The sequence below is a fragment of the Aphis gossypii genome, chromosome 3 (assembly GCF_020184175.1).
Source record: "Aphis gossypii isolate Hap1 chromosome 3, ASM2018417v2, whole genome shotgun sequence".
NCBI classification, from domain to species: domain Eukaryota; kingdom Metazoa; phylum Arthropoda; class Insecta; order Hemiptera; family Aphididae; genus Aphis; species Aphis gossypii.
In genome coordinates this window covers 4,326,459-4,348,978 of record NC_065532.1, presented here as the reverse complement: position 1 = coordinate 4,348,978, position 22,520 = coordinate 4,326,459, and the positions used below count along the sequence as shown (strand labels likewise).

At 27.2% G+C, this 22,520-nt stretch overlaps 1 protein-coding gene across 3 annotated transcripts in view; it reads left to right on the top strand.

The window, feature by feature from the left end:
• The first annotated feature begins 1,433 nt into the window (after window positions 1-1,433).
• LOC114121174 (protein rhomboid-like) overlaps window positions 1,434-22,520 on the top strand; it is an 87,651-nt gene continuing 66,564 nt past the window's right edge. Inside the window, exons 1-4 of one of the 3 annotated variants that reach the window (XM_050205022.1) lie at window positions 1,434-1,450; window positions 17,466-17,658; window positions 17,740-17,763; window positions 17,879-18,043. In XM_050205022.1, the coding sequence (XP_050060979.1) occupies window positions 17,479-17,658; window positions 17,740-17,763; window positions 17,879-18,043 (369 nt within the window). In that variant the 5' untranslated portion in view covers window positions 1,434-1,450; window positions 17,466-17,478. Of the gene's footprint in view, window positions 1,451-1,831; window positions 2,285-17,465; window positions 17,659-17,739; window positions 17,764-17,878; window positions 18,044-22,520 lie in introns of those variants that run through there. The other 2 variants (XM_050205021.1, XM_050205020.1) reach the window with 2 other exon arrangements.

Below are 22,520 nucleotides of genomic sequence, written 5' to 3'. Positions count from 1 at the left end.
TACTATTTCAATATAGCCAAGGGTGACCATGTTTAAAAAAAAAACAAAATTGAATTTATGGCTGGGTTCAACTTTAAAAAAAACCTCCAAAAATTGTATAGGTAATTTTTAATTTAATGATATTTTTAAGATAATGTTTGCCTGCTGGGTGCCTAGGTATATGTGTTTAATATATAGTACAATATGTAAAGTTCTTTTGAAGAGGGTGCTCAAAATATCACTAAAGTACAGTATTATGATCTTAAAACAACCAATTATGATATTATAAAATTTACTAAAAATATAAAAATATTGTATATTATTTTGATAACTGGCGCCTGCATTCGTTGTTTCAATTTAGATTTAATCCTAAAAAAAAATATAAAGTTAACAGTAGATTAAAACAATACTTAAATATTTTACATACTCTATAAATTTAATCGAATGTTGTTAATTTTTTGGGGGGTTTGAACAAGAAATTCGCTGTTAGTTAACAAATTATTTTAAGATGAAAAACTTCATTCTACATGTGCATGAGTAACGAGTACATAATATTAACTCTTATTAATTTCTTAGTTTTTTATTAAATTTTTTTCCGTCGAAATTTACGGTTATTCACAATCTTTCCATAATACGTATTTATATATCTATAATATAGATAACATAATATAATATATGTTAACGACTCAAAATATACAAAAATATATAAAAAAAAAATATTGAATGCGCCAACCCTATTCAACAAAATAAATTTATAACTTTGTCTGTTAAGTGCATAACAAAAAGAAAAAATAAGGAAAAAGTCATAAACAATCCAACCCCAAACATTGTACCGTGCACATACGCCTAATAAGACACGTCGTATGATTTGATTGCAGCTGACAACTATTCACCGGCACTCGACGTTCATTAATCATAAGGTACACAAAAACTATTATATTTGTGATTAATTTATATGGATAACCAGAAATGATAATGATAAGGCACACAGCAAGGCTGATATTACGATAGTGGTCACTGTAGACTAGCCTCTCCGACAAATCCGCAAATTTCTGAATACGTCTCTGTAATTAACAATGTGTGATCGATGATGTTTCAATAAATAGTATTTATCTAATATAGGTAGTTATATACATAATAACACGAAGACCACGGGGCTATCTATACTTGAATCGCTGCAAAAAAAAAGTCTCGTTCGAAGTTGATCGGGACTACGTGTATTATACGATGCTCAAAAAAGAGACAATTTGGTTTTAAACGGAACGCGGTATATGACGGTCATCACCAAAATAATGGTTTCCCGTCCGCATAAAACGCATCGTACATACCCTACGGCGGCCCCGACAGCACGACGACGAATGACGCTGACGACTGCAGCCGTGAACCGCAAGCGAATGATCGGTTGTCGCCTAGTCTCAGTCAGTGTTCGTCCGGTTGTCGCGCGTGTCGTGTCGAGCTCTCACGACGACAGGTAATATATTATATTACAATAAGTTACGATCTCAGATCACGACTGATCGTAAAATCGTAATATTTATCGTAATTTATAATATTTTAAGGTATTGATAATTGTATATGGCGCACAGGTTGCGGCTGCGGATCGCACGTGCGCCTCTCGCCGAAATAATAATTAAATATTATTACCGTCGACCGCGGCCGTGACGCGGCGGTCTGGAAACTATACTCGGTGCAGTGGCGCGCGTGCGCTTTTGCGTCCCACGTGTCTGCACGCGGCTCGCGCGACGCGATCACAACAATATTGACCTTTACCCGTTCGCGCGGCCCCTCCATTTTGCGCGCGCGACGCCTCCCCCGCAGAAGCAGCAGCAGCAGCACGTCGCGTCGAATGCGACGCGTCAGTAACGCGCGCGCGTGGTGCGTGTATATACTGCTGCAGTGCGGTGCGCTCGCGGACGCTCGGAAGTTCGTCAATCGGTTTTGTCGCCAAAGTCGTTTTTTTTTTTATATCGTTTCGCGATTGATATTTTGAACTTATTGTCGTCGTGTTGTTATAATATATTTCTTGATCACTGATTTGTAATAATTCCGATCGCGTCACCGAATCGTTTTATTCTATTTTCCTCGAACGCCGCATCGCGGGATTACGCGCGAGTGTCACGCGGCCGTATTAAAGTCGCTCGACAAATACGTTGTCGAAGAACACGCGCGACGACCGGCGTACACGGTCTTCTTTCACTTATTTATACCGCCGACAGCATTTGAGCGTTATAACATTATTTTATGCATCACTAAAGGACATATATAGTAAGCCGTCACCTGAGCTGCGGATCGGGTAAACGTCACCGTATGTTATATTATTACTCATTAATATAATAAATATGTATATCATGATTTTGGCGTCCCATGCGTGAGTTTTTCGTGAGTCCTTGGACATATTTTCATGCGTAACACGTTGTAACTTCAAGCCGATTTTATAAAATTGATTTTGCATTAATGTAAAACTTCGCCCGTAAAAATACCACAATGTGACAATATAAAATATTCGATGAGCTTTAAAATCAAAAATATGTTATTATATTGTGTATATATATGAATAGTTATTTTTTTGAATGCGAAAGAATAATGTTTAAGATTCATCAACGTTTCGTCGTCTTATTATTTTAGATTTTCTGGGAATGAGCGACAAACGCATTGTAATAATGTGTGTTTTTAATTTTTTTAGAAAATTTATAATGACAGTTAACAACTATGAAATATAATATCACCATGCCGCAGTGGCGTGAGCTCTACTGCTTTTTATTAAAGAGAAAGTGGGGGGAGAGATACATTTTTGACTATTTCAACTACGATGTAAATAAAAATATAAAATTTCATTTTTTGCATTAATTTGCAATCAACACTTTAGTTAAAAATTATAATAGGTACATTATTAATCGGGAGCGAGGGAAATTTTTTTATAAAATATTACCCATGCCCCATGTAATATGTACCTATTGATATTATTATTCTTTATTATTGTATAGTAACATCTTAGCGCAAATTACCTCGTAATGGTGGTAAGTACGCTTTTATTAACTATACTTTAATACTTTATCATATTATACTGTTTTGTTGTTAAAATTGACTTATAACTATTAACTTGTATAAAAAATTAAAAATCACTCACAGAAAAAATAACGAAAATATGAAAAACTTAATAGACAAAGATAAGCCAGGGTGACGATTTCCATCCTATACAGTGAGCATGCCCCGCTGTCATCCTGGAGCAGTTGAAATTAGTCGTTCCAAAAAAAAAAATGCATCTCAAGATTTAACTACATGATACCCTGTTATCTCTTTAAATTTTGCCCCGATAGTCTTCAAATGTATGATGTGTACATAAAACGATTTCCATCTGTAGAGTGTATACTTACCTATACTCATATTTTACATTATGATTATACATTCCCGTACCGATATATATATCATCGCTGTCTTAAACAAGTTTCTAATTTGGTGTTTTTTACGATAAAAATGCGTTGATTTTATCGAATAAATGATGTACAATCGCGAATTCGGCTACAAAATTCATAACGTAGTCTTTTTCTTAATCCGTTATTTGATTAATAGCGCACTGACGCCGCGTTGACAATCTACTATACCTTTTTCATCTCGATCATTTATTTTTAAGACAGTTTATTATTTTGTATAGAAATATATTAGCTTTTTATAATTATTTATTATACTGCAGCGCTGTTGGTGCAGCTAATCGAAATCATGAGAAATAAGCACATTATCATTTTTTACTTACGAAACGCGGAATACACAAATTACTAAAATATAATAAGTTTTTATTATGCAAGCGTAAATAATTTTTCATTTCTGGTAATATTGTCTGTTTAAATAATTACATTCAATTTATGATTGTCGTGTTATAACAGTCGTCGTAATTCGTAATGAACCCAGACCATGCAAGAAAGTTTGATGAAGCGCTATACAACTCTTAAAGTTGAAATATTTCTATATCGATTACATTTGTGTAGCTTGCTTTTTTTATATACAATTGCATCGTATATTTAAATTTTGTTTATGATATTTTTTCTTTAAACAATTTATCACTAGGTAAGCTTAATTTTTATTGATAAAATATACTTATGAAAATGGACAAATATTACTTTATTAATTCGTTTAAATGGTTTATGATGATAATTTTCTTCAAATTTAACTTTAACCTCATACTATACATTTACCGTACGCATCAATTTGATCTTTTTTGCGAATAATCAGCCATTTAAATAGTCACAGTTATTTACCTACTTATTATTTATTTATAGGCAATAAATATTTTAAAAAAAATGTATTATACTCTATTCTGTAAGTACTATCTATATAAATGTTCAAAATAATAAGCCAATTTTGATATCATGAAAATATTGACTAAGACTTCAACATGGAAAAATGTAAATCGTTTTATTTTGTATTTACCATTCATATTTATTGTTAGTTCGTATTTTATGCCAAGGCTTGTAGATTATGGCAATAAGCCACCCTTTGATTATAAAACATTTTATACTCACGCAAAGTGATTACTGTTTTGCAAATACATTAGGCCCAAATGGAATAAATATTTAAAATTAAATCAATTCTATGCAAATAAATAAAAATTATAAAATTCGAAAATGTAGATTATGATTTTCTTTATTCTTAGTGGTTAAAATGTAAATTCGCTTTCGAGACCAGTTTTTCTTTTATCCTAGGTAAAATGCGTATAATACATGTAAAACAACTACATAGTTTATTTTAATTAAAGTTAACCTTTAATTAACTGCAGAGTGCAGAGTACCTATATAGTTAAATCGATACCCCCGGTACACGTAACACTCAATGTTGATGGTTAAATTACATAGTACCTAGTAATATTATATTGTTCAAACAATTTTTAGGACATTTTTCTCATTAACTCCTAAAAGTAATTAAATCCAACTGATTATTTAAGAAGCTAACTGTAATATTGTATAATAATATATTGTTGTTAGATTATTAGAGCGAGACCAATGTACCGTGTCCATAACACCACGTGGCCGAGCTATAGATTGAAAGTCTAATATAAAAGGCCCCCTCCCCTTTGTTAATCACCCCTCTCCCGCCGGATAACAAAAATCACTCTCTGAATAGTCGATGATTTTTTTACACATACAATTATTTGTAAGCCGTGGATGTGAAATGTAAAATGCGGTCACCCTCTCTTATTTATCGGATAGGATGCGATTACCCAAAAGTAGTACACTACGTGACGCGGTAAGTGCTGGTTTGATCATGAATATGATAAACCTACACAATGGTTCTTAGTCAAGTTTAATCAATAAGACGAGTATGTGATATAAATTTGTTCACAATTCAAAAGATTTGATATTGATATAGAAGATATTTCGTTGATTTTTTTAATGGATAATGTCCATAATGTCAATAATATTTAATTCCATTTAAATATTAAATTGGATAAAACAATTAGCTGATGGTCACCACTTACCTTGTACCTATAAATTTCGTTTACATTAAAAAAAAAAAAATCGAATTTTCCGAAACCGTTTCAGAATGCAAACCGACAGTTCTGTAATAAGACATAGGTACATGCCATTACGAATCAGCTGCAGGCGATATCGTGTTATGTTTAAAACTGAAAAGCAATACCTAAAACTTCGGTTTCAGATCTGGACTTTTAAATTTGTATTTCAAACCACGATTGAATATTGATAACAAATTATAAATATGAGATAAAAAAATAATGCATAATTTAGTACCAATTAAAAAAAAAAAAAAACTATTATAGTTTATTATTTTATCATTGTACGCTAATACTGCAGTACATAGGTAGTTTTGTTTTTACTGCGTGTTATTCTTGTTTAATTAAAACTACTGTTAAATTTAAAAGAATTAAAATCAAATTGTAGTTCCGTTAGTTAAATAGAAAAAAATCTCAAGTTCTATAATTTATACAATGAATTTTTTAATATATTTTAATTTCCCTACCGTTGAATTGTACCAACAAGTGTATAAAAACATTAAGTGCATTATACTCGTAATGTATCGTTTATCGTATAATTAAATATTACACGCCATGTAAGATATTATACAAATTATAAAAGTAAAATACACTTGGTTAAACATATTATACTTAGGTATATTACCAATACATATTTCATTTGTACACAACTGCAACTTTTATCATCTTTTACTGTTTTTTTTTTAAATTTTTTATTAAAAACCAAAATGTTCTCGTCATCAATCAATTGGCAGCAGGCAGCAGCTGTTTCCTATATAGTAATAAATGACTTGTAATAGTCGACTGTTGTTGTTTATATAGTTATAGACTATAGTCATATAATATATTAGGATATACTAGGTATTGTTCGGTTTCCCCTATTATATACAATTTGTTATTGCGAATGTGTTATAGGGAGTTAGATTCCTTAAAGCATTCGTTCGACCCTCACAAAGTCGATTGCCATTCAAGCTTACTGTCTACTGTCTAGGGTATGATAGAGAATATGTATTATATTATTAAGGTATTATTTATATATATATATATAATTTATATAGTAGGTAATGGATATAATACGATATGCTTGATGTGTAATGTGTCTTTTTACTTTAATTTTTTTTTAACAAAACTATATAATATATATCGAACTCTAATACCCTATTATTCTTAGTTCCTATTTATCGATTTTACTTCTCTTACATAGTTACATATAATATTATTTTTAAAAGTTTTTTTTTATTTTAAATGTTAATCCTTATTAATTTTGGTGCTCTGCCACGTCTCAGTGGTATACTTGTATAGGAATATTATTTTCAGTATGCATATTCAAACTAATTTATAAAAAGTTACAAATCGATAAATCGTTGATTTTTTTAAAGTACCTATGTAAATATTAGCTTTGGATCGAGTAAATTGTATTTCCTATCTAACGCAACATTGTGTCAGTGTATAATAAAAACACATACGTTACAGCAAATGTCACAGAGAAATAAAAATAATCGTAAAAACTATTTAAACGTCTTATTTACTCGAGTACTTTTGGTATGTACTTAAGTTCCAAATATAGTATAATATAAAAGCGTATATTATGTACCTGCAGTAGTGCAATACGCCAATACTATAGGCACTTCTTTAGGTATACCTATATATTATAATATATTTAAACATTTTAAATACTAGGTATACAATGTTACATTTTCAGGAATGTTCAAATGATATTCTAAATGTCTAAGAACGTATACGTGAATATATAAATTATGCACACAGTAAACAGTTTATATTACGATATAAATGTTTTAATAGATAAATTTTCATTACTAATATTTTATATGTTTTAATGGTTAATCATGTAATGTTCTATGTAATATGTTATACAATGTTATATTTTTTTGACAACTGAAAATTTTCGTGATTGAAATTTATTAGGTATAAAAATAAAAACAACACCAAAAACAGTCCGATAAACAAAACGCGATGAATAATTAAATTTTTATAAATTAATGCTAGATATAAACTATGAAAATATTTACTCAAAAATAGTTTTCATTAAATTCGTATTTTTCTTGTAATTAATAGATGTAAAATGAATAACTATAGAGAATAATTTTGATCCAACAATTGTATTGGCTTTTTTAAAAATAATAATATTTTCACTATGTTTTGGTAATTAACCTCGCCTAACCTATATGCCTGTATTATTTATAAACATTTAAAATTGTTGACCTTTCTTAGATTTTTTAATTACCTATGTACCTATGTTATAAAATGTAAGTTTATTAGTAAAAAATTAAAATGTAATACTACATTCCTCATAAGTTGTTCATACAGAAATTAAAAAATATCCTGCAAAATACACTGTCGTAATTTTTATTTATAAGCATTTGATGTTAACATTTTAAAAAATTTCATTAAAATTATCAAAACATGAAAAATTATTTTGTAAAAAACTATACTTTTAAATCCAATATGTTCAACTATTACTTCAGATTCAATTTTTTCTATCGATTTTAGATTTTGTTGTATAATAATTCATAAATTATTAAACATCATAGTATGAGTATCGACTATCGGGGACTTGAAAATTGTTGTTATTGTTACGTATATTATTATTACTCATTTCTATGTACCTATTACACAATAAAATAGTAAGAATCTTTGAAATAATTTTTAGCTATTAACGAACTTCATACATACTTACAGTTTACACATACGGTATTGAGTATGAATATTGATTATTATAAACTATTAACAATAATAATAGATATATCATGATAATTTTATAATAATTATAATAATTAAAATAAATATGAAATACGATTTTTTTGACTAAATAAGTTCTACCAACCGTATTACTAAATAAATTATATAACATCGTTCTTAGAAATAGAAGCAGCTGACAATCGTCTACACTCAAAATCGTCTATATTTTATGGCTTATGCAGTGATAATATACAATTTACCATATAAAAGTGAACAACTCAATAACGAGGTAAACATTCAAAACCTATTAGGTATAAAGCGTAAGCGTTCTTTCCATGAACGTTTACGCATATTTATTTGCACTATACCTATATCATTCGATTTCCGAATTAATACAGATTTCTAATGAAATGAAAATAAATACATCGTTAGAATCATCGAATGATCAAAGTTACTATTTATAGTTTTAAACTATTTTTTTTTTTATAGCTTTGTGTAAATATGTTTGGCAATATCCGAGTTTATGATTACATATTTCACTCAGCTGACAAATCGCAGTTTATAACGTTAAACTTGACGTTTGCGGTCATATTATCGGAAAGTTTATTTTTTAATTTCTGAGAACATTCGCGTTTGTGAATCCATTAATATTTTATATTTAATACATATAGTTCGTAGTGTTCAATTTAAATAACACATAATACTTAATACTGAAGAAAAATATTTAATTTATTGTTGTCTCGGATCGTTCATCGGTAGACTACACAGTCTGAAACTCTAAAATCACTTCGTAAACTACCTATTTAATTATGTTAATTAAATATTATTGGATACTGGATAATACAGGTATTATAAAAAAATTATTAATTTTATTATATTATTATCATTATTTATTATTTTTACCTACATTAAAGTTTGAATAATATATATATATATATGATATCTTACATTTTCAAAATATCTGATGTAGTACGCTTATTAAACAGCTATGATGCTAGCAAAACATATATTAATATTACAATATATGTATATGAAAAGTTTTGTTTTCAAATCCAAGGGAATAATTTTTTAAAGAGGATAAAATCTCTAGTGCTTGTAGTATACGTGCAATTCCTCAACGAGGGTGAAGAACATTTGAGAATGACTCATCTCTTGCAGCCACCCTCGTGCGGCGAGATGCTTTGTACGAACATTCTATGGATGCATGTGCTTTTTAACCCTGCCATAGTATATTTTCTACCCTTTAAAACTGAAACCTACAGAAAGCGAGATAATATAAATATGCATACTTTTTTCTTTTAAGAATGGGCATATTTTGTATTGTGTGTTTATAATTGTTTACCTCTATAATATGTTATACAGTGAAAAAATGTTTATGTATATAGAGTCAATGCGTAGAACACAAAATTACTAAAGCACATAAATACATATTTAAATTTATAGTTTTATAAATATTTAAAGATTTTAAGAGCAATATAATATAATGTGTGTTATTTAGAATACGTCGTATGGTTACTGGTTAGTGGTCAATCATGCAATAAAATTATTAAACTCACGAGATATTCGAATATACTATTATATAATATATATTCACGAATAATGACTCTGTTGATGAATAATTAATATTTTTTGTATACATATATTTATAACGAATGCTTTTAAGATATATTTAAATATTTTTTTATTTATTTACTAAAAATCTATATAACTATTTATTACGAGCCTTTCGATTTTTTTATTTTTATTATTGTTTGTTGCTTGGACATTGGTGCCGTAACCTGTACGATAAAAAAGTTGAAATTGCTTATTTCCTGTGACGAACATTATTATGCCACAGTTTAATTATTATTATAGAATATAGGAGGATAGAAACTGTATCGCGTAAAAACGTCAAGTCAGCAAACCGGAAAGGGGGGTTTTAATGAGTTTTTTCTACCGATTGTTCTATTTTTATAAGCCGTCATATGCACCAGTAATAAAATAAAAAATAATTTTCCAAAGTATTACAATAAAGTATTCCACAGAAAGATAAATAACTCGTCAAAATATGCGCACTTTGTTCTTTTAGGTTAACTAAATTGGCAAACGTATGTAGGTATGACTTATCTATAAACATTCTGCCTGAAAGTTATATTGGTCAATATTAAGTTGTATTTACTATGTATGTGATGCTTTATTTTTGAATGGTCAAAAACGTGAGTGGTAACATGACCTAGTTCGCTTAATAGACCACAAATAAAGTTATATTTTTATCATTATATGGATAAAGGGTCAAGTTTAGTTTGTAAAACGTCAATGTCATTAAAATAACAAATGACTCGTGTTACGTACACATAATGAACACCGTCCTATTATAAAATAATAAGTATTATAAAAAAATTAGGAAGATTTATTAACTGCAGTAAATGTAACGTATAACCTATGTATTAATATATATGACTTAAATTCTACAAATTCTATACAATTTCATTATTTTTAATATTAAAATGAATTAACCTATAACAAATTTAAAGGAATGTCTGGCCCCGTTAGGTTAGGTTTTTTTGTATTTTAATTTTAAAGCAAGCTGTGAGCATTTTAAAATTATAAAATTCTACATTTTTAATATAACAGAATAAAACAGATTTTTATTATCGTAAAATTTGCCATGTTATGGAATAGTAAGACGGACGAATCAATAATACATTCGGGTATTACTCGTATTACTTTCTTTAAATAATTTTTTTTCCATGAACTCCATTGGTAGGTACATATTAATTACTAACTTTTCTTTTGAATAACTTTAAGAATTTAGGATAAAGAAAATCCATTGTTATCCTAATATTATTATGATATAGATATAATTACAATTTATATTATCTATGCTTACAAAATATAATTCTTAACAATTTATAATGTAATTATAATATTGTACACTTATATAATAATTTAAATTGTAAAAAATAAAACATTATATTATAACAACATATGATACTATGACACATAGCATCATAGTTTATAATTTATAAATAATTACCTATGTTAGAATAACATTCTAGTTGATTGGCATGTATGTTACTTGAATCCCAAAAAAGGTATATTTTTCAGGCAGTACCTATATTTCACCGGTGATTTGCGTTTCGTTTTGGGGATGCAAGTTGGATGTATAACTATTATCGATATTATCTATTAAAATCGATAGTTCATAAACTACTGTATAACCTAATCTCACTATTTGTAGGATGGGGAAAATTCAGTTTATAGATACAATTTATTTATCTATACCAATCGCGGTTTATCTTAATAATTCGGTACATTATGTGGTATATTCATGTCTTAATTAATAAACAAATTGAAAGTTTAAAAAAAAAATGAAATTTTCCAATGAAAATTTTTAATGAACGTTTCATTTAAATTAAAATACCACATTTGAATTTAGCTAATAATTATTATTGTCATATGACAATCTACACCGTGAATTGTATATATTGATATGAATGCAGAATGATATTATGACAATATGATGTTATACAACTTTTATATTATAAATTAAAATAAATATCAATGTGTTTTTTTATTAATCTATTGATATCGATTACATCGATATTTTCAAGACGCAGTTAGGTTATAAAAAAAGTTATACCGAGACGTAAATAGGCAATGAGTCTATGACCCTTTTTAAATCTTATTTTGTGGAACGCAACTCACCTACTGATAATAATTTCGGACGCTCTCATTTGATTAATAAGTAGGTGTGTCTTATGTTCTTGAATTTCGAAGTTAACATTATTTATAAAAATTATAAATACTTCAGTACACTTTAAGTATATTTTATTTTAACAAAATGGTTATGTGACAACCATACTACGAAATTATAGTTTTTAGCACAATATATTTTAAAAAATAATCAATAGATACATATATACTTAAATACAATAAATAGACATTTCTCGTTAGTTCTATTTAGTCTTGCACGTCACAATTTAGTCTTCATAGATATGTCCAAAATTATGAAATAATAAAGGAGGATTTTGAGATTCTTTTCATCAAGGATGTTTTATTTTCTACGTCAAAAAATATAAAATACCAATCACCTAGTATCCTTGATACATAATAATTATGGTTTAATATTGCTATACATTTGAAAAATAATTTTTATCTAAGAATGATTGAATACAATATGTAATTTTACCAAGGACCGATGTTTATGTAGAACATTTATTTTAAATTGTAAGTTGCTCATAAAATGAATTGGCAAGATTTTAGAATGTTAAAAAATATAGTCATGAGTTATGAATAAGAGCGACCTTCAAGTATAATATGTTAGTATTCCGAGCTATAAATTCTATAAAAATAAATCAGAAAATACTACATTATCATTAAATTTTAAAAAATATTATCAAAAAGTTTATAATAATAAATATTAAATATTTCAGAAAAGATTTGTTATCTTTTAATTTTAAATAATACTTGTTAAAAACACCATACCATAATAATAATAATCTTTTAAATTTAACTAAATTTTTTTATCTACAATTAATTATTGACCTTGTATAACGAATGGTTTGTAAAACAATGGCTTTTCTTGTTTCAATCAGATTTGAATAATATTTATGTTACTATTAATATAGATTTTTTGTTACTTATAGTTAACTAAATAAATAAGCCATTTTTATTTATAAAATATAAAATACTATCTAATTTGTTATAACCTATCTATATCAATTAGTAATTACTACAAGAGCACATATTACCTCGGGTAATATAATATACCCATAGAAAAATTAAAGTCTTGATATTAAGTGATACGTTTTATTTTTTACTCATACCTACAACCTACTTATAATACAATATAATCACAAGACAAAAAATATATATTACATGAACCACCTGTTCAATAGGAAATGTCTGCTTTCTATGTGTTTGTCAATGTAAGAATATTTTATGATATATTTACCAACTATAACTGCATATGTTTACATTTTAATAATTATATACTCTCCAATAAGTTTTATAAGACACTTATGAGTTACGATATTATTATATTTTATTTTATCAATTTGAATAGTTTCAAATCATTTGATGTGGGAAAAAGAAACTTGGAGAGTATTATAAATTTATATTTGATATGTAATGTAATATAGGCTGACGCTAAATGACTTAATTATCATAATTCGTCGTCAAGTGTCCACTAGATACTGTTATTAATTCAATGTTTTACGAGCATTTATTTGTAAAACAAACTATTTTAATTGAAGAAGTTTTAAGGAGTAGCACAAATAATTTAACTTTGGTTGTTGGTAGTCAAAATTACACAGTTTAAGTAAATAAAATAGTAAGGTATATTTATATTATAATTATAAATATGTAGTATATATTATTATTTGATCATAGTACCTAGTAATCTGTAGACGGTAAATAAAGTTAAATTATGTCTGTAACTCAAACTTCTTTAATTCAAATAATTTTAAATGTTAGTTTTTAAAATAAATTATCGAAATACGACGAATTTACCCCTAAATGATATTACAGGTCGACATATTGTTGTTAATTGTCTTTTGAAAACTTTTTATCGTTGATTTTACTGGTAGTTGGAATAAAATATATTTATTCATGAATATTATCTACTCAAACGATGTATTTCATGCAAAAATAATGTTGCGTACCTCATAGGTTGAATACATAACTAAAATAATTTCTGTTTTTATGCAAGATATCTTATACTCTGATATTCAATATTTTTAAAGTCTTAAGAAATTAGAAAATTAAGCTCTTAAAAAATGAGAAAAGTATATTTTAATATTAAAAATGATATTTTCCTCCTGCAGTAAATGCTTATGATCAACAATATAGAGATTCTGCAAATATTCTAAAATACAAACCATAACTATATTTCATGAACATTATTTATTTGAAATTTGTATCAGTCGTGATATCATCTGTATAAGTTACAATATAATAAATAATAATTACAAAGTATTTTATGGAATTTAATTTTGTAACTTATTACAATATTATAAATACTAAATAATTGACAGAATGATGACTGGGTAATGCAATTTGAATTTATAATTCACGAAATAATTATTTTTAAATATAGAGAACCATGCTCTGCAGTATAATAGTTAGCGAGTGTACATACATATAGTCATTAAGTAGATCACTATAAAAGATGTGTTAAGTTTGAATTCGATTATTTACCATTACGTATCTATAATAAGTATAAGTAAACGATGGAAAACAATACTGAGCGAGACGGTATCCTACACTTCGAATGATACTTTATTATATATGTACCTATTTAATTTACTACTTGTAATTTATATTTTATTATAGGATTTCAAAAATTTTATGAGTAAATTACCTATAGTAATTAATAAAATATGCAGTTATAAAATGTTTCAAGTTCTCACGAATTATATTTTATGAATCACTTACAACAATTAAAAATTGCTAAAATCATTATATTTGAACTTAATACGTATGTGATTTCTTTGAAATTTACTCTTTCATTACGTAATATTTATAGAAAAATTATACATTTGCATTTTTTATATTCTTATGTTTCCATAAGAAAAATTTACGATAGATCTTGTTTTAAATGCTCACGCTTTTTTACTAATAAGCATCAATAGTATAAATCAAAATAAACTAAATAAGTGAATAATTTATATAATATCTATATATATAATGTATAAATAGCATAAAAAAGTCAAAATATTTTGAAAATTATATGATGTATAATAAATTTTAATACTTAGAAAAACTTATAAGACATTTAGTATAACATTTAAAAGCTTTTTTGATAAAAAAAAAAATGTATCACACATAGAATAATAAAAAATTCGTAAATTAAATATATCTATAAATTGCGCAAAATATTTTAATATATTCTAGTAAATTCTATAATAAAAATTCGATGAAAATTTAAAATTTCTACAGTTATTCATTTTTGAGTTATAACAAAAAGAATATACAAGATTTTATCTAAAACTGGTTTTGCGTAAAACATTATAATATACTCGTATTCAACATCCGTGTGTTTTGTTAACCTATACTAATCCATTGATTGCGTCAAAAACTACGAGTCAGTAATGAGTAATTCGATACAAAACACTATGAAGTTAAATACATTAAATGATTATAGTATAATATTGTGCCGATTTAAAGTTTAAACAAGAATAATAATATAACGTGCACGCACTGTTGAATAATAGTGCCTGAAAATTTAATCTATAGGCAGCTAACTTAACTCATTTAATAGTTGAGTATTTATCTTGTAGATGGCGTTTTAGTAATCAATTGTATTTTAAAATGTAATATAATATTTTGTTAAAAAATGTTTTTTCTTATTTATTGCTAAAACTACGTTACTAAAACACGAGTTCTTAATAAATTAAGAATATATTATTATATTTAACTATAGTTAATTTACATTATTTTATTTTAAAAGCTAGTAGCTAGTAAATACATCTGTACATACGTGTTATTATTGTTTACTATTTATTGTGACCGTTAATTGCCATAGTTAGTCAACAGGCGGCTTTTCTCGATAAATAAAATATAAAAATCATACTTTATCACTAATCATAAATTATACTAATACTTAATAACTATAAATTAACATGTAAAAAAAATTATAATATTTAATTTCAAAATATATATATTTTTTATATTTATTAGTTTTTCTGAGAAGTATATACTAAAGTAACTATACTAACTAGTAGTACTTTTAACCTATTAACCTTATGGTATAATTCTTATTGAAATACAAAATGTTATTTCATCCAAACAGAATATAAACTGATATGATTATATACATATGTTGACAGAAGAATAACAAATATTTTACTCCATCAAGATTTTTTTTTTAACATAGAATCCAGGAATCAGGATAATATTTTTATGTATCCATTATCTAACATAAATAACTGACACATAAATTATCAGTAAATATAAGCGTATTGTATCAGTGCCAAAAACTTTGAAACATTTAAACTCGAAACTAAGCCAAAGTATTCATTAAAATTATTATTGCATTTATTCCAGAAAAAATATAAATAAAAAATATCAAACTAAAATACCAGCATAACTATATATTGTTTAATATTTGATAGGTCGTTAAGTATTTTGCGGTTGGTTATTCAAGGTTTAATAATTTTAATACGATTATATAATATAGTCATATTAAATATATTTTTACCATTTATATAAGTTTTGATAGTAATATTTAAATGCTAATAATTCATTATTATTTTTATCAATTAGGTAGGTACTTGATAATATTATAGTATACACACATAAGATAATCATTAATCAATAAAAGCATCTTTAACTTCTATTTCATACAGATTTTTAATACATGGTATGGTTTTAAAAGTGTAGATGTTTTTATATTTTATCAATTATTTGTATAAATAATAATACCTACATTATCTACATTTGAGATATAAAACTTACGTAATTGCATAAATTAAAATGCAATAATATACTTTTTAAACACGTAACATATTTATAGACATTTTCTTGATTTTATTAAATCTTTACATACATTTTTAAGTATTAGCTCTCATTAATTTAGTTTGAAGTTAGTATCTATTATTATATAGGTACCTAAGTATTTTAAATTAAAGAAAAAAAAATTACAAAATTACAAAACCTTAGAAATAATTGTTTTGAGTTGAGTTTTCTTCTATTTACTACATATAACTTTAAGAGCATTGATTTATTAAAAATGTAATTGCTCATGAAAAGAAAATCAATAATACCTATACTATTTTTGAAAATTCGTTAAACATAGTGTTAAGTTTTGATACTACAAAACATTATACTTATAATTATTAAATTACTCAACATTTAATTGAAAAATGAAAGTAATTGAGATTAATTTTTAATATTATAATAATATGATATACGTTATCTTTAGCTACCGTAATAAGCCTATCACCGGTATTAAAGTTTGACAACTTAAAAAAGACTCATTTGAATTTTGATTTCTAAACTTCAATATTTTCAAAAAAAATGATCATTAAATATATCATCACAAGACATTCCTTAAAAATACTTAAATACTTCGAAAATGGGAATTTAAATTAATTAATTTAAAAAAATATGAGGTGGGGCAATTGGGTATGCTTATATGGACGAATCATTTTATACATATATATCTGATAAATTTTGATTTTTTTAAATAATACATTGCCCAAATATATAATTAACTTAATAATTTAATAATTATTTTTGTTAACTGATTTCATATCATTAGGTATATTATGTAATAATATGTTTTACTATTTTTAATTTGAATTTTAATTTGTACCTATAGATAAATATCTGCGATGAGAGTGGGCCGAAGATATTTTGAACTCATGGTTTCTGTGATCAATCCATCGTCGGATCTATATCATCACAGTCCTTTAGCACCTTTAGCGTCATTCGACTCATCCGTTTCTGGAGTTGAATCGTCCAGTACACAATCGGAAAAAAATTGTCCGTTCAAAGACTTCATATTAAACGATGTTTGTATATATATAGATAACTAATAGTAGTATGTGTATTGTGTACGTTTAATTAATTTTTTTTGTTATTTTTTTTTACAGAAATGGAGACGTATATTTGATAAAGTAAGTGCAGCATGGGTTACATTCACTTACATTATACAATAACTTATTTTCAACAAGATCCGTCATTATATATAGTGAAATTCATATTTTTCTTCTTCGCATTTTATTGTTGTAGTACGACCCTGAAGGTTTTGGTGAAATTCCGTGGAACGATTTCTTGATGTTATTGAATTCGTCGGATTTTGTGAAATTTATATCACAAGAGAAACGTGATATCCTCCTCGAACGAGCTCGCCAATCTAACACGTCGGCTATAACCTTTCAAGATTTCGTCAATATCGTAAGTCATTTTAAAACGCTTATATAGTCTTAAACACAGTATGAATATGTTCTTAATTTGTTATAACGTGAGATTATATTATAAACCAGACGATTATAATCATAATATGTTATATATATAAATATCTAAGCGGAACGTTTTTGAAAAAATCAACATTCGTATACATTAGAAACCATCGATTAATCGGTGTGATGGGGACAAGCGCGTTTATTATTCATACCTATATTATTACACACTACGTGTGGCGGATTGTTAAATAATAATATAATAGTAATTTGATACACATCTCTATTAAAAGTTTGAACACGCATAATTTGGCGGTTTAAAAACACATATTTTATAGCCCGCAGTGGTGTGAAAGAGTGGCGTGTCCGTCTGGGGTGGTAACCAAGTCGAGTTTTCGATAAAAAAAAAAAAAACAAAACAAAACAAAACCGTGTGATGTCTGCAGACCCGTTCAGGTCGTGCGCGACGACAAAGGCTTGTATGTGACCATATAACTGTATATATACCTATTATATTAGATACGCCGGTTATAATATATTATGTTTTTCATTAATTTTTTTAGAATATATGCGTCCTCCTCGTATATATATTATATATCGTGTCAAGATGTTGTGACTTTATGACGTGCCCGCCCCCGCCGCCACTCTGACTACTCCGTTGCCGTTGCGTATACCTATATATTATATATATATAAATAATAATAATAATAATATAATATAGTACATTCAATTAGGAAGATCTCCTACCTCAGTGGCGGCGGAAACCCAACGACGATAATCACCACTGGTACCGCCTGCGTAATGAATGTGATTCGTCTGACCACCAAAGAGACCGCCGCCGCCGCCGCCACCGTGTCGTGTTTATAATAACCTCTGCGCGTCTGTGTCGGTGTGTATTTTATCAGTGTGTGCGCGTATATATACAGATGTGTTGGCGCACAATATCATGTGAGAAACATCGGAGACGTTATAATCGGCGGATACGTCCGATTTAGATTGTAATATTTTATATTATTATTAGGCGGCGGCGGCGGAAGGTTCGGACTGCCGCGGTAGACAATAAACGTGTATCTGACTTGAAAGTTTCAAAATACACAGGTGTAAAAAAAATAATAATAAATAATAAATAATAATATTATGTTATAATCGTATTATAACCACTACCACCCCATCGTCTTTACCACCCTGTGTGCAGCTTCTAAATAGAATTTGTATCGAGAATAAAATGTACGCTTTCGTTACAGTACATAATATAGTATATAATAATTATTATATATAAGTGCGTATAAAGTAGGACGTAATATATAAACGTGAGAAAATATTTCAAACGTCAAATCAGTTCTCTGACATAAAAAAACATATTTATTTTTACAATTTAATTATAAAATACTATATTATAAGCTCGTATATTAGAGTGTATATACTTTTTAATGCGATTTAAATTTACTTTTGATGACTCGAAGTCATATATTATGGTATAAGTTGTGCAGTTTTTCCGACCTACCTATCATATTATAACTTATAAGGTTATATACCTATAACCTATTAGTTTATATTTGATAGGTTTGAGTATTATATATTAATATCCAATGATCGTAATAGCTAGGTAGGTAATTAATGAAATCATCGTTTATTAAATCGATGCAGTGATTGTATACTGATCTCAATATTTTTATATTTTAACGTTATGAGTTTATGACTTAATGAGTTTTATTTGCAAAAGTTTCCGAATATCCTAACTAATCTACCAAAATGTTAACTAACCGTAAACAGTTACTGGCTGATTAATAATATTATTTTATGCAACATAAACTATAAAATTTATAATTCATAAAGTTGTATCTATACAAGTAACTAGTAAGTTTTTCAAGCTTAAACAAATATATCATATTATTATATATTTGAGTGCGTGTGTTCAGACCACTTTACAATAATTGTTGTCACATAAATACATAATCATCGTCCGTATATTATATTGTTATGTGCAGTGTGCAGAGTAGTACTGAGGCACAGAGCAGTAGTGCGTGTGATTTAAGAATTTATAATAATATATTTTTTCACCTCAACGTATGTTTAACTTGGTAGAAGGCTATGAACTCGAATTATTTGTAAAATTGTTATTGTAGTATAAGTATATACTTATACATTTTTATTCTCAAACAAGTAAATAGGCGCAAATTGTTTTATAGTATTCAATGTTTATTATTAGTTTTATAAAAAAAACTCTTACGATTAATTGCCATACCGTCTTATATATTTCGGCTATTAAAATGAAAAGTACACAATATTATCCTTTTTTAATAAAAATAGAAGTTTTAAAATAAAATTATTTTGTGTATAGTATTATATTATTGCGGTGAGCAAAATATTGACTAAAGAATAAGAATCGCCTACGAATGATAATTAATAGGTATATACTAAACATTTTTATGACTTATTATTTATTTTTATTTTTGATGAATTTAAAAGTATTTTTATATTTATCCAGTTTCTTTGCGAATTGAGTCTATTTACGTTTATTATACGTCTTGTATTTGATTTAAATAATATGAATGTTCTTTATTTTATTAAAACTTAATTTAATATTTTCTTATAAATATAATAATACCTTACAATAAATGTAGGCACATTCTTTGTTGTGTGAACTATTAAGTATAAATAGTATAATAGGTACCTATATAACCGATTTCTAATTTATGATACGTTTAACAGTATAGATTATACATTTTGAAATACAAAATACTTTTACTAATTAAAACACTAAAGAATAAAATTGTAGCAATATATAAAATCTAACGAACTGTTATACTGTATGTGGAATTTTAAATTTTAATTATTATTATATAATTAAAAAATTAAGTAAAATTAACAAGGAAGACTTTACATGTATTATATGTGCATTATGTATGATGATAAAATAATGTACTTTATTCGTATACCTATGTAAGGTGTAACATTATACTATTTTAATTTATAGGTAACTACTAACTAATAGTTTGGGTGTCAAATTTGAATACTTAGATCATATTAAGTTATTTTATAATTATTGTCATAAGTTATTTTAGCTATTATTACATAAACTATAGATACCTATATATAGTATACACGTTACATTAATATACCTAATATAGTATTCAACCCATTTAGATTTTGGAGTACTAAACGTATCATTTAAATTTTATTGCTCTCCACAATTATTCGTCGGTTCTCTGTACCTCGTCAAAATATGGTGTCTGTGAGTTAATACTAAAAGCGTTCACAGCTTCACGGTTATTTTCCCAAAGTATATTTATAGATCATTCGATGCGGTTAACGACAAAAAAGAAAAAGTAACAGACATTTATTGTTCATTGTCGTAGAGCACCCACGTAACCTTGTCGATATCACCAGTGCTATGTAAACACTGACATATTAATTTATACTCAAAGGTCCACCTTAATTTTCGCCCCTGTAATCCGACTCACGCACAAGTATGTGTTTTTGTGCTCGTTTGATTTACGATCTTCATACCTGCTGTCCAAACCAGATAAAAAGTCGGTGGGCACGTGAGAAGAAGAATGAAAAAAGTAACACAACAGTTAAAAAAAAAAACAAAAAACATTACGATGGGATATTAAAACGTCGAATTGAGTTCCCATACACCATTCGTAGCGCCCAATAATATTCTTCTTCTCTTATCTGACAGAAAATATCGCGTTTATATTATAAAATACGGCTTTAAACCGACCAAAACGATCTACCGGTGGCGGTGAGCAAGTGTTTATTTTATTGACCACCACTTAACCCGACCTGGTCGCTCTCGGCACCCACTTAGGAAGACGAGGTCCATACGATGCGCGGCGACGGAGGCGTCTGCCGGCTATATATACACACACGTTGTATATTGTCGAATTAATTAACTTGAATACTGAATGTGTGTGTGTATGTGTTATCCTTAAACGTTTGATCAATCGACAGTGATACGCATATTATTTTATTTTATAATGTATTGTACAAGTGCACACCAGCACGCCGTTCTCATAACACGTATCTGTACCTCTACGGAATACGAAATAAAAAATAGTTATAAACTTATAACACTTAAAATAGGTACTATGAAAACTTAGTTCATACGGACAATATTTTATTATTGACGACAAGGGTCGAAGAATTAAAAATACAATGATAACATTGAGATTATGTAAACATTTTTACTAATACTATGGTATATATTTTATTGATGGTACTATATAGGTACCTATTACAGCAACTATATTTACTATAGTATCAGGGGTGTTCCCATAGGGTATACTACGTATACGTCGTATACTCTCAAGATTTTTTTACAATAATATGGGTAGTATGAGTATGCTCTCAAGTCTCAATCGATTTGCGATTTTAACTACCTATCAAGATATTTTTACAAAATTTCAAAATTTTAAGTATATTGCATATACTCATTATACTCTAATATACAAAGGAAAAAACAAAAT